The 15,522-nt window shown below is 34.4% G+C and overlaps 1 protein-coding gene across 1 annotated transcript in view; it reads right to left on the bottom strand.

Annotated features, from left to right (window-relative positions):
* LOC124788324 (nucleoprotein TPR-like) overlaps positions 1–14,194 on the bottom strand; it is a 393,071-nt gene extending 378,877 nt beyond the window's left edge. Inside the window, exon 1 of the mRNA XM_047255562.1 lies at positions 13,995–14,194. Within this exon, the coding sequence (XP_047111518.1) occupies positions 13,995–14,154 (160 nt within the window). The 5' untranslated portion in view covers positions 14,155–14,194. The remainder of the gene's footprint in view (positions 1–13,994) is intronic.
* Between the last annotated feature and the right edge of the window lie 1,328 nt (positions 14,195–15,522).

The following is a 15,522-nucleotide window of genomic DNA, read 5'->3' on the forward strand; positions in this document are numbered from 1 at the left end:
AAATGATCACCTAACAGTCTGAACTGCAGCACCTGAGACATTTGTTGAGAGATAATGCTTACAGGTGCCACCAACAAAGGACACCTGTGTATTGGCCTACCCCCAAGACACGAGATATGATGCACCCTGTTAAAGACAATCTGACCAGCTTGCCTTCCACACACTTGTCGTATCAGTCGTCTCTGATAGGTGCCATAGGCTGCAAAAAAACAGTTCACTATAGATGAGTCGCTGCCTTTCTCTTACTTTACATATTGTTCAATCCAGGAATTTCCATTATAGTTATGCAAAAATTTCTGATTATATTCAAGGTACGGACTTATGACGGAAAAGGTGAAAAGTCCACACCCTGTGGCAACTATACCAAATAAATTTTGTTTTTATTATGTGGGTAGATGGTGTGCAGTAGCATACACCAAGTGTCAACTTGATGTGCAAACATTTTGGTTTGTATAGCTTTCTAAAGTGACCTCATGAGAGCTCCATTAAAACCCAAAAATAAAAAAGTCTGCCACTGTAAAACTGTATAATTTATACAGCTTATCAAGATTCATCCACTAAAATAGGTGAAGGTTTCTAAAGCCCCTGCCCCTTGGTTTTTAACAGTTAAGAAAAGATACAGCTTTACAAAATTGTAACTACAGAAAAAGTGCATAATATAGGACTGGAAAATCGATGGTTTACGGTCTATTGAGTAGCTGATCTCACAGGCATATCTGAAGAAACAATATGATACATTTACAAGAAATATTAACTATCAGAAAGCTTTATGCGAGATATGTGCCTTAATTGTTGATATTAACATATAGCAAAATCTAAAATTTTGTTGTGTTATGTGTACCCTTCAAAAAGTTTGTACACTATTTTCTACAACAAAACTGCAGTAGAAGCAATATGTAGATGACAATGGCTCTACGCCAAAGAAAGTAATGTCGACTTTTTCTGCCAGAATGGTTGCAGCCAGTATTTTTCTGTAATTAAAAAGAAAGTTACTTTACAAAGAGTAAAACAGTACTCTGTGATGTGCACACGAGTCAAGTGAACAATTGTAATGAAGACAAAAATGAACAAGAAGAGAGTTGAATTGCTCCAGACAACAGATGAAAAAATGTATCACTGGGGCAATAAAAAATGCTTTGGCAATTCAAAAGAGAGAGATCATAAATTTATATGTTTGGGGCATCTACCATTTGTTAATGCACAAGATTTGGAATCATTGTAATTCCTATTCCCAGACCAATAAGGCTCATTTCATTTAAAATCACCCAAAATAAAGAAATCTCTTTGCCATCATGTCACAGATATTTTTGAAAATTTGGTGTAAGAAAATACATACACAGAAAGTGATAAAATAATTTTTTTTCAGATTTTTTAGATCAAAACTGTAGTCAGGGAGGCATTTTGAAATGTCTAGCATTTTCTCCATCTGGCATCAGTATGAAAGGTAGGTTGAAAGTTTTTAACTACTATAACTCTCTTATTTATAAATCAATTTTATTCAATTAGGTGACATCAGAAAGATAAAAGGACCAACTACATCACTAAACTATAAAAATGCTGCAACTGTGCATATAAATATGTGCAAACCTGTAATTAAAGTCATTTTTCAACATTTTGTTTACAAACTCCATGAATTTTTTTCATCAAAATCACAAGTTTCGCCATTTTAAATTTTGTCTCAAAGAATTGCTATTGTCATGCATTTCAACATTAAAAAAAATCAGAAGTGTGTTTGTGCTGTTTAATCATTTAAAATGGAAAGAACATAATAATAATATACATGCTTCATTTTGTGACTCTTACCTAGTGGTCACAAATGATGATCAGTTCTCATAAAACACATTCATAAAATTCTAAAAAGCATTCATTCTTTCAAACAAGTTTTCAATGGACAATATTATGCCTTATTCAAAATTAGATAAGCGACTAGTACTTGTGCTTGCACTAGGAGCAGGCAAATTCATTAAAATGTTTTCATAAGGTATCCAGCAAACATCAGTGTGAAGTGGCCATGAATAACTTGAGGAAGGGCCACTTGGACTCATGAACTTGACTTTTGCATCTCTGTGTTCTTCACTCATCTCCACCACTGGTTACTGTAGATAGCTGCGACAAATGAGTCTTCTTTAATTGTGTTAGAGGCAGTGTTTTGAATTCCAAGAGGAACTTGAATGAACTTAGTAAATGATGAAACATGCTCTATCAGCAACTTGTTTTCATTCAGTGTTTGAAAAAATGATTCACTCTTGTCCCAAGAATGGTAGAACCAGTCTCATGTCGTTTTTGTAACATGTTTGTGAACTTTGTTATCTCCTCTGTTGTAACATAAAAGGTTTCTATTCCTGGAACATGAGTTTTGGCAAATGTAAACAGATCTTTTGGACTTAAAATGTGACTGTCATATGGACGCTGTAAACTTGCTCTAGTTGTTAAACGTTTAATAGTACCACCAACTCCATCACATGCATTTCTGCCATGACTAGTGGCAAAAAAATTCCATTCTGCAGTTTCTCCATGATCTTGCTTGTGATAGCACACATTTAAAAAGTTCTTAAAGTTTTTATATTGTGCACAACTGCCATCTACGAAGTACATAACATGCTGGATGTGCGGTAACTGTTCCGTATATAAGTGAGAGCAGTTTTCTGGAAAACATAGAATGTGTTTGTATCATGTTTCAAACAGTTACTTATACAACACAATTACATTGACTTACTGCAATCATCTGTTTTAAAGTACACCACAAAAGGATGAAGAAAAGGATGAAGGGTGACTTGAATGTTCTGCTAGTGAAATGCTTGTGCAGCATCTTGAAGCAAAACTGGTCTAGTTCTCTGCAAAATCCACTATGATGATGCATGTAGTATCAGGGAGGGTATTTTCCTGATTTGAAATAGTGACTCTGAGATTTTGATACATAGTGATATTGTGTTAAGTTTTGAAGTTTTTGTATGAGATACTCAACAAATTCGTTGGTAGTCTTCATTAATGTCTCCAGTGTAGGTCGATCAGTTTGCGTCCATTGTTTGAAACAACATTTACACAATCTTGTAAGGACTCCAGCTCCATTAAAAATTGTGCAGTTCATATTCGTCAGGACACTGAGAACAGTGATGCAGCATGCACTCCTCATTTTCCAGATTGCACACAAGTTTCTGTAGAAGTTCAGGGCACGGTTCTTTCACATGTGCAGCATGCATTAACAGTTTTACATTTTGGTCATATGTGCATACACATACGTTTCACATTCCATGACTGTTTACAGTAACACATTCTTTTGGCCTAAGTTCACAAAATTTAGTAAAACCAATTTTATCTTCAGGGTATTTTTCTCTAAAAGCTAAGCTTTCAGATTATGTAAAATTTGTCTTTTTGTCTTATACACTCTTTTGTCATTTTCTGAAGGGACAGACAGACAGATTTTTTATTAGGAGAAATGCGACTTATATCATCTTCACAGTAAAAATTCTGGACAACTTTTTTCGACATATCTATTAAATCAAGCTCTTCACTGCCACTACTTTTCTTGTGACACACAACTGCTGACATAAAACCTAAAGAACATTTGTTTTCTATTGTGATTTTTAATCAACTGTGTATAATGCAAATAAGAACGGGATGGTTTGAAACTTTTTCTTGTTCTCTATTAGTCAAGAATGTACTATGAAGAATGTGTTTAAGGTGGAAATGAGAAAGAATTAATGACCACTTTATTAAGTGATCTCTAATGTTCACATTATGGAACAACTTTGTATTACAGTCGGATCCCTCAATATTTAAAACTCCTCAATATGATATTCTAAAACCCCTCAACTTGATAGTGTGATGTATTTTATGACAGTCAATCAGATGATACTATAGGAGCGGAGTAAGATCCATAATACATAAAACCTCTGATTGTGGAATTGAATTATGATTATTATAATTTGATTTATTTACTTTATTTGAATTATCATATATAAATAATAATTTTTACATAAAGAAAATATTTTTTTGTTTAAATTGTGTGTAAATATGTAAAATACTTATTACCTTAAATATGTAGTACTGATAATGTCTTAACAGCCTTTAAAATGAAATACCTAAAAATTAACTTTCAACTGTCAATAACAAAATCAATGACAAAAATAATTAATAATTATTTATTTACTACTTCATTATATATTGTTAATACTGAGTGGATTAATGATTGGTTTGAAGGTAATATATATTTCCAGTATATAAATTATGTTTAATAAATAAATATACAAACCTCAATTTTTTAATTTATAATTAAACTGATGAAATCACATAGTGAATAAATAATAATTTAAAGAGTAATAACTTATTATAAAAAAACTTCAAAATGGAGTTAGACATATGGCTAAATTTTAATTTAATGTATTATTAAATGAATTAGCATTGATTATAATATAATTTTGTATGAAACAAAATTATGTATTATTAATAAATAATAATAGTATTTATATGAATATATCATTATTTCTAATGATAATTGATATAAAAAACAACATTAAATAAAATACATGATCTTTTTTTCACTCATAATATTTGATAAATAAAATTCACTAAAACATCTGATAACAAGCCACAATTAAACAAAGCATATACTGCAACAACCGTTTGAAGGTTGGGTGGTCTAGCATCGCTTCATTAAAATTATACAACATCAAAGGGCACTGTAATACGTTGAAAAATTCAACCCATTGCGCTTATTCTTCTCCCTGGTTATACGTTACAGCGCAACTATGCATGGACTGGATGAATTCTTCCTCTTTTCAATTTCAATCACTCCTTTTCACTATCTCATACTGAGTGGTTCTATTTCCCGAATGTTATCATATTGAGGGGTTCAACTGAACCTTCAAATAACTTACCAGACAGAATGGCTGCTAACGTAAGAAGCACAAAATCAAGACAAAAAAGTCCTTCAGATACATAAAGTGCACAGACACACACAACCTGTGTTGCATGTGAGTGTTGCTGCTAGACTGAATTTTTCATTGTTGTTTCATGTATTGTAGATTAGCTATTTGAAGCAATTAATTATTACAGCATTATTGAAAAAGTATAAGATCTAACAATAGAGGACAAACACCCTTCTGAGTTTTTTATGGTGAAAAGTGTGGCAGTAGGAATTACTTGAAACAATAATTCAGATTGTCAAACTTGTGATTCTGTTGAAAAAAAATTCCTGATAGCTCTATTATTTTACTTTCCAATGACACCAAATTGAATAAAATTTATTCATAAATAAAAATAGTTATTGTAATTACAAACTTACAAGGCACTTCGTTTCTCAACAGATTGGTAGAAGGGGCCCACATTTCAAAATGGTCTCCTAATTACAATTTTGGTCAAAAAATTCCAGAAAATTTTTTTTTAACCCTAACTCATTAGGTACATTCTTACACCAAATTTTCAGAAAAATCTGCGACATAAGGGCAATGGCCACTGAGAGCAGAAAATGTTTTGAATACAAGGATGACATCATGACAGTCACAGATGGGTATCATTCCGGAATCATACTTCAGGGTATCTATTTAATAGAAAAGAATTGGCCACAGAGCACTGACCATAAAGGCAACTGTTTTGGAACAAAGCCTGTATATAAAACACGAGCCTAAGATAAGAACACTGTCATTTACTGCCAGTCTAAGGACTTCTCCTTTCACCCTAATCATACTGCAACTCGGGGATAACACGTAAAGGTGAGGAGATAAGATGCCTGTCATTCCTCAACAAGAACAAACTGTGAAGTGTAGATTTAATCAGAATAATCTTCTTTACCACCAAGTGATAGAACTTTTTCATGATTATCACTGAGTGGACATCAAAGCCAACAAAAAATGAAAACAATTCTTGCACCTCACCAGACCAAAAACATGCAGCTCACCAATAATAAAGCAAGGGTCGTTTTTTTTACCTTGGGTCGACACCACAGATGGTTACTGTATTATAAACTTGTACACACACTAGGCCCTACATCCTTCTTGAATCAAATGAGATCTTGGATATAGTAGTCTTGTTAAAGATAACCAAAATACTGCTGAAAACTTGGATGATACACATTTAACACACAAACATTTTTGATGGATATTAACTCTCAGCAAACTACTTGTGTAAGTACTTGATTATTGTCCAAGTGCTGACATTGGAGTGCAGTCCTTTGGATTGCTATTTGTCTAGGATTACATCTGTATGAGACTTATCCATCCATCTTGTGTCATCTAATATGATTCTGATGGCCAGGTAACACAATCCTTCAGTTAGCTCTTTCAATTTCCACCGAGGAAACAAAGGTCACAGGACACCTCCTAATATCAAGCTGGACCTCCTTTTGCTCAGCATATTGGAGTAATTCGACATGGCATGGACTCAAGAAGTGGATCTAAGTCCCCTGCAAAAATATTAAGCCATGATGCTTATTCAAGTGATTTTTAAATATTTTAATTCTTTAATACGTGATTGCCCTATATTTGAGAAGTACAAAACAGTTTTTTAAAATAATTTATATTGCACTTTTACTGGATGGTGGCCATTTTTATTTGTAGCCGCGCCATGATTTTTCAGCCGGTAGACATTAACAAAAATTTTAATATCTCTGCACTGAGTTAAGTTACAACATTGCAATTGACATGACTGTTTTTAGGAAAGTTTCCTCTGCAGCACTGTCTATTAAACAAAATACCCTAAATTCAAAAATAAGCAGTCATAATTACCTCCAAAGTTTGGTATCCAAATTTTCAAAAATCCACTTTGTAGGCCCAAAAATAACAAACAAGGAGTGATTTATGAGTGTCTATTTTTTCCTATAGTTAGATATCATACACTACTAGCCTCATATAGAGCAAGAACACATACTAATGTTTCCTTAATTTTTTATTAATTTTTGAAATTTGAAAATTTTCATTTTTTGTAAAGTTTGGGGTTAGTTATCTCCAGGTGGGACTCAATATAAAAATATGATTTTTGCACAGTGTGTACACCTATATGACAGCAACATACCGTAAAAATTTCAACATTGATATTTGATTGTGAACAAAGATACGAATTTTTGAAAATGAGGAAATAATTCACATTACTCTACAACTGATCTTATGGCTGTTGCCTATTTAAAAGGTTTATTGTTTCACTGTAATAAAATTTAATTGTGACATATTTCGTAAACACTATCACCCAATATTAATTTACTTTATTTACTTTTAATAATGCAATATTAAACAATAGGAGCTTTCAATTTTGTTCTATGGTAACAGAAAAGCCGATTTCTGTTTAGGTTTGTCAATAAAGAAGTACATTATTTCTGGGTGTGGCATTGCAGAAGTACATTACTGCTGGCTGTGGCATTGTAGAAGAACATAATTGCTAGGTGTGGCATTGTTGTAGTCAGTCTGTTGTGAAACCTCTGTTAGAGTGGATGTACATACTACATTGAGTGTAGAATGTGTTGCGTGCTTTGTTCTGTGTCGAGTTTGTAATTAATTTTGAGAGATTAACTGGAATGAAATAACATGGATGAACAGTGCTCTCTTGGACAGACAGCAAGTGAAGTGTGTCACAAAACAGTTAACAGTTCAGTTTCAAAAAACTTGAAAAATGTCAATGACTTTGATGAAGTTAGACAAACTTTGTTTAAATTTCGAGCAAGTGCTTTTGTAACATCAATATGTGAGTATCATGAGAAGAAATATATTCTGAAGTATAACCACATTTTTGGAAGAAAGTGCTGTGATCCACTTAAAGTCCATAAAAACCCTATTACTAAAGGTTTGAGGGAAATAAAACTTGAACATTTGTCCTTGTTATGTGAGAGTGAAACAGCTCCCCAAGTGAAACGTAATGTGATTCCTGGAAATTATGTGTGCGCAAATTGTTACTCAAAAATATTTGTTGTGAATCCAGAACCAGAATCATGTAACCTTGTTAATGACATTTATATTTCTAATGATGAAGCTGTTAGCATATTGGATTTTGTTTGCTCTAAGTTAGACGTATCTCCTGCTTTGAAAATAATAAAATTAAGAAGCAGAAAAAGAAAAGCACCTGATGAAAATAAGGTACAACAAATTTCAGACAAAATTAGAAGAGACTTGTAATCATGCTTTAGTAATACAGATAACAACATTATTTCTAAAGAAGAAGAAAACTTACCACCAGCATCATCTGACACTGAGTGTTTGAGCTTAATAGAGAAATTAAAAATTATTGTTCAGTGACATCTACAGAGGAAAAAGTTAAAATTTTAAGTTTGTCCCCGACTCATGGTCAAGACAAAAAAAATAGTTCTTGTATTCAACATTTCTCATTGTTTGGTTAAACTAACCCCAAAATTAGTGAAAGAGCAAGGCATTCTTCCAGTTTTAGGAAAGAAGAAAGGAATAGATATAAGTGAAGAAACAAAAAGATCCAGCAGTTTTTTGAAGATGATGAAAACAGTAGAATGTGCCCAGGTTGCAAAGATAGCAAAAGAGTTGTTATAAATGGAGTTAAAGTAACGAAGCTGTAACAACTAGTGCTGTCAAATTTAAATGAACTTTATGTAGCTTTCAAAAATTCTCATCCTGAATGCAAAATTTTGTGACCTCCACCCTAAGTGGTGTATTTTGGCTGGATCATCAGGGACACACTCCGTATGTTTACATCATCAAAATGTCAAACTGATTATTACAGGTGCAAAACTCAGTGATCTTAACTACAAAGAGTTACAAGATTTAATGGTCTGCGACACTAACAGTTATGACTGCATGATGAGTTTGTGTAATAAATGCCCTGGTAAGGAAACCGTTATTGAATTGTTTCACGAATATGATGAGGAAATGCCAGACAATAAATTACCTTCAAACAGTGGGTCACAACTGACAGGGCAGAAATGGTAACAGAGGCTAAATCTCAGGAAGAGTACTTGGAATCTTTAACTGACAACTTACAAAAACTCAAAAGCCACTACTATGTTTCTAAAATCCAAAGTAAGATTTTGAAGGACAAAAAAGTACAACTTCATGAAACAATGCATAGTGCTAGCCAATTTTGCAGAAAATTTTACATTTGTGATTCAGGATGCAATACAAGGGTACGACTGGGTCAATGACCAGGCAACAGTGCATTCATTTATTCCCCTCTTTAAAAATGAGAAAGATGAAGTTTGCAGTTCTTCAATTTGCATTCTAAGCAACTACTTGGAGCACAAACACTTTGGCTGTACACGTGTTTCAAAAGTATGTAATAAATTACATAAAATGTTGAGAAGCTGATACACTTTGGGTTGGAGGCTGAATGGCACTTTTTTTCATCTTGCCATGGTAAAAATGAATTTGATGGAGTAGGAGGTACAACAAAACTTGAAGTAAGTAAAGCCAGCCTACAAAGACCAGCCACAGACCAAATTCTCACAATACAGGACATGTATGTCTTTTGCAAGGCTAATATTAAAGGCATTACCTATTTTCTGATCAAGAAAGAAGTGGTTCTGCATATGAAAACAACACTTCAAACCAGAGTTGAAAACTGTATAGCAAAAAAGGAACAAGGCATGTCCACAAATTCCTTGGCATTGCAAAAAACTTAGTTCGATGCTATGTAACATCAGAAACCGAAATTTATGAGGATCATTGTGTCGGTAAAATTACATTTCTGTTTTTAACATTGAATGACATAGTGGCATGTGTGTATGATGGACAGTGGTGGCTTGCAGAGGCTGAAAGAATAAGTCTGAAAACAATGATGTTATTGTGCATTTTTACCATCCTGCTGGCCCAAAAACATCATTCAAGAAATCTACAAATGACAAAGTTTGCATACCAATGAAAAATGTTTTAAGGAAACTTTCAGTGCTTGAACTTACCACAGCAACTGGGAGGTCTTATTCTATATCACAGAAGCTGTCTGAAGAAATAAGTGTTCTTAACATTCACCTCCAGGTTTAGGAACAGTCGCATCTCGAAGGATGCTAATTGAAAATATTTATTTTAAGTATTTCAAAATAATATAAATGTTAATTTGAGTGGTTTCCACTTTTTGTATATAATTCAGTACCTTCATTCAATAATAACTGATTATATCCCGCCAATATCACACATGAATAGGCAGCAGCCATAAGATCATTTGTAGAGAAATGTGAATTACTTCCTCATTTTCAAAAATTCGTATCTTTGTTCACAATCAGATATCAAAGTGAGATTTTTACAGTACGTTGCCATCATATGGGTGTACAAATTATGCAAAAATCATATTTTTATATTGAGTCCCATCTGAGATAACTAACCCCAAACTTTACAAAAATTCATAAAAAAGTACGGAAACATTTGTAAGCGTTCTTGTTCTATATGAGGCTGGTAGTGTATGATATCTAACTATTCGAAAAAATAGACTCTCATAAATCACTCCTTTTTTTTGGGGCCTAAAAAGTGGTTTTTTGAAAATTTGGATATCAAACTTTGGAGGTCATTTTGACTGGTTATTTTTGAATTTAGGGTATTTTCTGTAATAGACAATGTTCTAGAGGACACTTTTCTAAAAACATTCATGTCAATTGCAATGTTGTAACTTAAACCACTGCAGAGATATTCATATTTTTGCTAACGTCTCTAAACTGAAACATTGTCGCATGCTTACAAACAAAAATGGCCACCATTCAGTAAAGGTGAAAGGTAAAATTTTTTAAAAAACTGTTTTGAACTTCTAAATTTTAGAGTAATCACATAACAAAAAATTAAAATATTTAAAAATTGTCAAGCAACCAACTTAATTTATATTGGACCACATCATTTGGATTGTATCCTCTATTGCTGTCCATAATCATGAAAGTGTTGCCATTACAGGATTTTGTGCACAAACTGACCTCTCCGTTATGTCCCATAAATATGCAATGGGATTCATATCGGGCAATCTGAGTAGTCATACCATTTGCTCAAATTGTCCAAAATGTCCGTCAACCCAATTGCAAACAACTGTGGCCCGGTGACATGGCGCACCGTCATCCATAAAAATTCCACCATTGTTTGGGAACATGACATCCACGAATGGCTGAAAATGGTCTCCAAGTAGCCGAACATCCAGAGGACCAAGTCCATTCTGTGTAAACACAGCCCACACCATTATGGAGTCACCACCAAGCTTGCACAATGCCTATTTGACAACTGAGGTCCACGGCTTTGTGGCATCTGCACATCATCTGTAGCCTACCATCAGCTCAACAACTGAAATCAGGGCTCTTCTGACCAGGCCATGGTTTTTCTAGTCATAAAAGCCCAACCGTTACAGTCACAACCCTAGGAGAGGCGCTGCAAGCGATGGTGTGCTGTTAGAATGGTACTAGCATCAGACACCTGTTGCCATAGCCCATTAATGCCAAACTTCGCCACACTGGCCTAAAAGATACATTCATTGTATCCCACATTGATTTCTGTGGTTATTTCACGCAGTGGTGCTGGTCTCTTAGCACTGACAACTCTGTGCCAATGCCACTGCTCTCAGTCGTTAAATGAAGGCCGTCGGCTACTGTATTGTCCATGGTGAGAGATAACGCCTGAAATATGGTATTCTTGACACACACTTGTCACTTTGGACCTCAGACTATTGTATTCCCAGATGATTTCCAAAATGGAATGTCCCATGCACCCAGCTGCAACTACCATTACATGTTCAAAATCCGCTAATTCTCACCACGCAGCCATAATCACATCAATCACCTGAGTACAAATGACAACTCTGCCAATGCACTGCCCTTTTATACCTCATGTAGACAATACTACCACCAACTGTATATTGCTATCCCATGACTTTTGTCACCTCATTGTAAATTGCTCTTCAAGTTTCTTTCTAAATTTTTCTTTATCATTTGCACTATTATTAAAAAAAAGCTTGCATTTATTTCCATTACTCTTTTGATAAACACTGTATCCTTAGTAAATCTTTAATTTTCAACAGTGCTTTATTTAGGCCTAGTTTAATATTACAGTTGAGATTGAATTATTTTACACTATGGCCATCTCTCTGATAGGTTACATTTGTTGTTAACAGTACTGGCAACAAAATCAATTTCTAGGATTTTAGCACAAATATGCTATTTTAAATTACCTTGCAGGAATAATGTTACTATGTCTAAGTGAACTCTGCCTATATCACCTGTAGCTGTTAAACATACTGGTATCTTATGGAATTGCAGTGGATTACTTGATTGGATACTCTCCAGTCTAAAGCCTTTATTTTGCTGCATCTTGTAATTAATGAACACGTTTTATCTGGTAATTGCCCTTGAATTAATTTTTTTTAGTTCTAAAAGTCCACTTTGTATCTATAGTTCTTTTATCTGAGACAGACTTTCAGCACTTGGTTGTCACTTCTGTAATGGTCTGAAACCACTTGTGGCATCCTTTGCTTTGCAAAGCTGCTTCTAATGACAGTAGACCATAATTGTAAAGCTGCTTCTGCTCGAAACACATCAGTAGTGTCCGATGACTACAACCACCAATAACATTAATTTTATATATTCACAATTTGTGCATCTACCACGAGCAAAAACCAGAAGTGAGTAGCAACCAATTATGCATGTATTAAAACAAAGGGGAAACAAGAGAGGGAGAGCTTGAAAAAGAGAGGAATCTCATAACGAATTTCATTTACTATGCAACTGCTAAGATGACACCACAATACAAATCTTGCACGCAATACAAGAAAAATACAAATGAAAACAGAACATAAGGTGTTAATAAATGTGGACTGTAGTGCTGAACTATTACAGCAACTTGAATTCAGAACTATCTTTCAAATGTAAAATGTGCACAATATGTGACTCATGGAACTAAAAGCACATCAGCGAAAAAACAGATTCAAATTATAGTGCAGGCATATGATCAGCAATGATAGGCCAAACATGTTCAAATAAACAGTAGAATAGTTCCCTTAACAACATAATATCTTGCAACATTGTCATTCTTTGCAACCTGAGCCACAGCTACTTCGGTAGTGACTGTTTTACAGACACACACTGCACTGAAGGGTCCAGTATGATTGTGTGTAACTACACCCCCCCCCCCCCACACACACACAGTGAGAAAGGGGGCACTAACAAACGCAAGTGAATTTTGAAAACCATAATATTACTATGTGCATTGTGCTATTACAATTCGTGCAAACTGCGTTTGCTGCGTAAGGGCAATACCATGATTTCGTTTTAAATGCTCCATACCTCATGCTGCTAACCATTCCAGACAGAAGAGACGGCATACATAATTATCTATTTTCAAACGAATAAACAACTCAAGACCTGGGGTTTCTACCCGTAACATTCGATATCAACAACCCTGTATAATAACGCCTATCATATTAATGCCTCACCACCTCACTTTCGAACTGACAGTGTTGCGATAAAACACCAAAAATTTCTTAAATTAATAAACAATGAAGCTTTCTACTCCTTAAGTTTGTGTTTAACAAACGTCCATTAAAAATACTTTCACTCTGCGTCACAATTATCAGTGGCACATTGCAGCGTGTTTATCGCCAACCGCTTTTCACAATTTATACCCCTCAGAGTTGCCAGCACCTGTAACTACACTTTGAGCGTCATGACGATTACATTAGTGTTTTTTTAAAAAAAAAAAAAAAAAAAAAAAAAAAAAGAAAAAAAAGAAAAAAAAAGAAAAAGGAAAGCTTATGGCTTTCACAACAGAGTTCCGCAATTAAATTGACGTTATACAAAAATGAACACCGGTCATGTATAACAGGTAAACTACTTTGTAGAAGGTGTGTATAAACAAGCTATTACATTTACACTGTGAAAGGAAACAGTAACACAGAAAGTACTTCAAACGGAATGTCAGTGATCATCTAACAATTTAAAAAATAGATGGAGTTTATTTTATTAACAATAAACATTCAACAGCTATAACGAGAATATAGTTATACACCAAAACGAAAATCAAAATAAATCGCCCGTTAATTCTTGTCAAATGCATAATGCAAAACTGCTTATACGTCTAAATAATTCTCACCATAATCACGCTTCTGCGAAAGAGCTAAAGCACGATACAGATTCACTTCTTCTGTTTGCTTTAGCAAGTAGCTGTCGATTTTTTTCCGAACATGTTCTGGAATGCACATATATTCATCCACACTCAAAAATGTAGACGCAACACCACTAACTTCTCCCATATTTCAACAAACACTGAAGCCGGCGGTAAACTACTCAAAGATTTTCCTAGGTACACGCAAAGATAATATTGAACAACAACAACACATGCCACAACAAGTGAAATTTGTTGTACCAAAGATAGTATGCTTTCGTCGAAATAAGACCAATGATCTCTATCTACATAGAGATCACTGATTGAAACAGGTAGCTAGACTCTACATGCTTTTAAAGTGGGCATGGTACTGCTCCCTCAGCCATGTTTTTGAATTTGTCGACATGACTACGTGGCAAGCCATTCTCCAGCCTCTTGGCGTGACATTCGTAAGAGATACAACCCACCATCTCTGTGATGTCAAGTTTTTTGCCCAGTCGCTGTCTCTGATCTGTTAACCGATATATACCGTGCTGCCTCCTCTGTAGGCGACCGTTCTACAGCACAAAATTAGACCTCTTTATTGTAATTCTCTATGCTGTCTCTTGCCCAGGCTTCACTTGAGCAGCCTGCAGGTCAACCCAATCCACACAGCCTTAATTTTTTTTTTTTGATACTCAAACGGTTTCAACTGCGTGGCCTAAGTTGTTACGTAAAAGAAAAGTGTCTTTTGAAATTGTTTTTGCTGTTTCACAAGTGTTTTACAGTCAATAACACATTCATTGCAACTGATACAATTTTTTCTTGTTACACTGTTTATTTTACATATATTTATGTATTTGAATTCACTGTAATGGAAGCATGTTCAATTGAGAAAATAACGACAGGAATAGTTTTGTAATAGTCCTATCTGTACAGCTCATTACATTCGTTTATTTACTTATTAGTTTATCTCTTCAGCAGAAGCACTGAATCGACTAAGTGGCTTATGCGTATACTACTTCTGATCTAGATACTTCACCCATTTATTTGTTTACGCATTCTGTTTCGTGAATCTCTTCACAAGGAGGAGCATTAAGATATGAAGAACAAATCAAGTTATATAGTAACAGGCAGAAGAAACCACTGAGGGCTACTTCTGTTACGGATCCTGACAATAAGTTACAATTAGTAGTAATTAACTCACACTGTTGATTTTGGGGATTATTTTTAGATTACTTTCCGTTTATTTAGTTTATTCCGACACACAGATAGTAATAGAGCGATGATCTGTGCTTCCTTCTGCTCTCCTCTAATGCCTTCATTCGTTATCACCATAGTTTTATCTATTAGTTTCATCCCATAAGCATTGGCACTAAAGCAGCAACAGATTAAAAGATGATCTTCGCACAACAAAAGATGCAAACACTAATCAAAACGTCGGGTTTCCATCAATGAAAAGAAATAATAAAACCACCAATAAAGAACTTCTAACATGCCTCCCCTTCATCATTAACAGCCCATCAGAATCAGACGA

This window comes from Schistocerca piceifrons, chromosome 3 (assembly GCF_021461385.2).
Source record: "Schistocerca piceifrons isolate TAMUIC-IGC-003096 chromosome 3, iqSchPice1.1, whole genome shotgun sequence".
Classification (NCBI taxonomy): Eukaryota; Metazoa; Arthropoda; class Insecta; order Orthoptera; family Acrididae; genus Schistocerca; species Schistocerca piceifrons.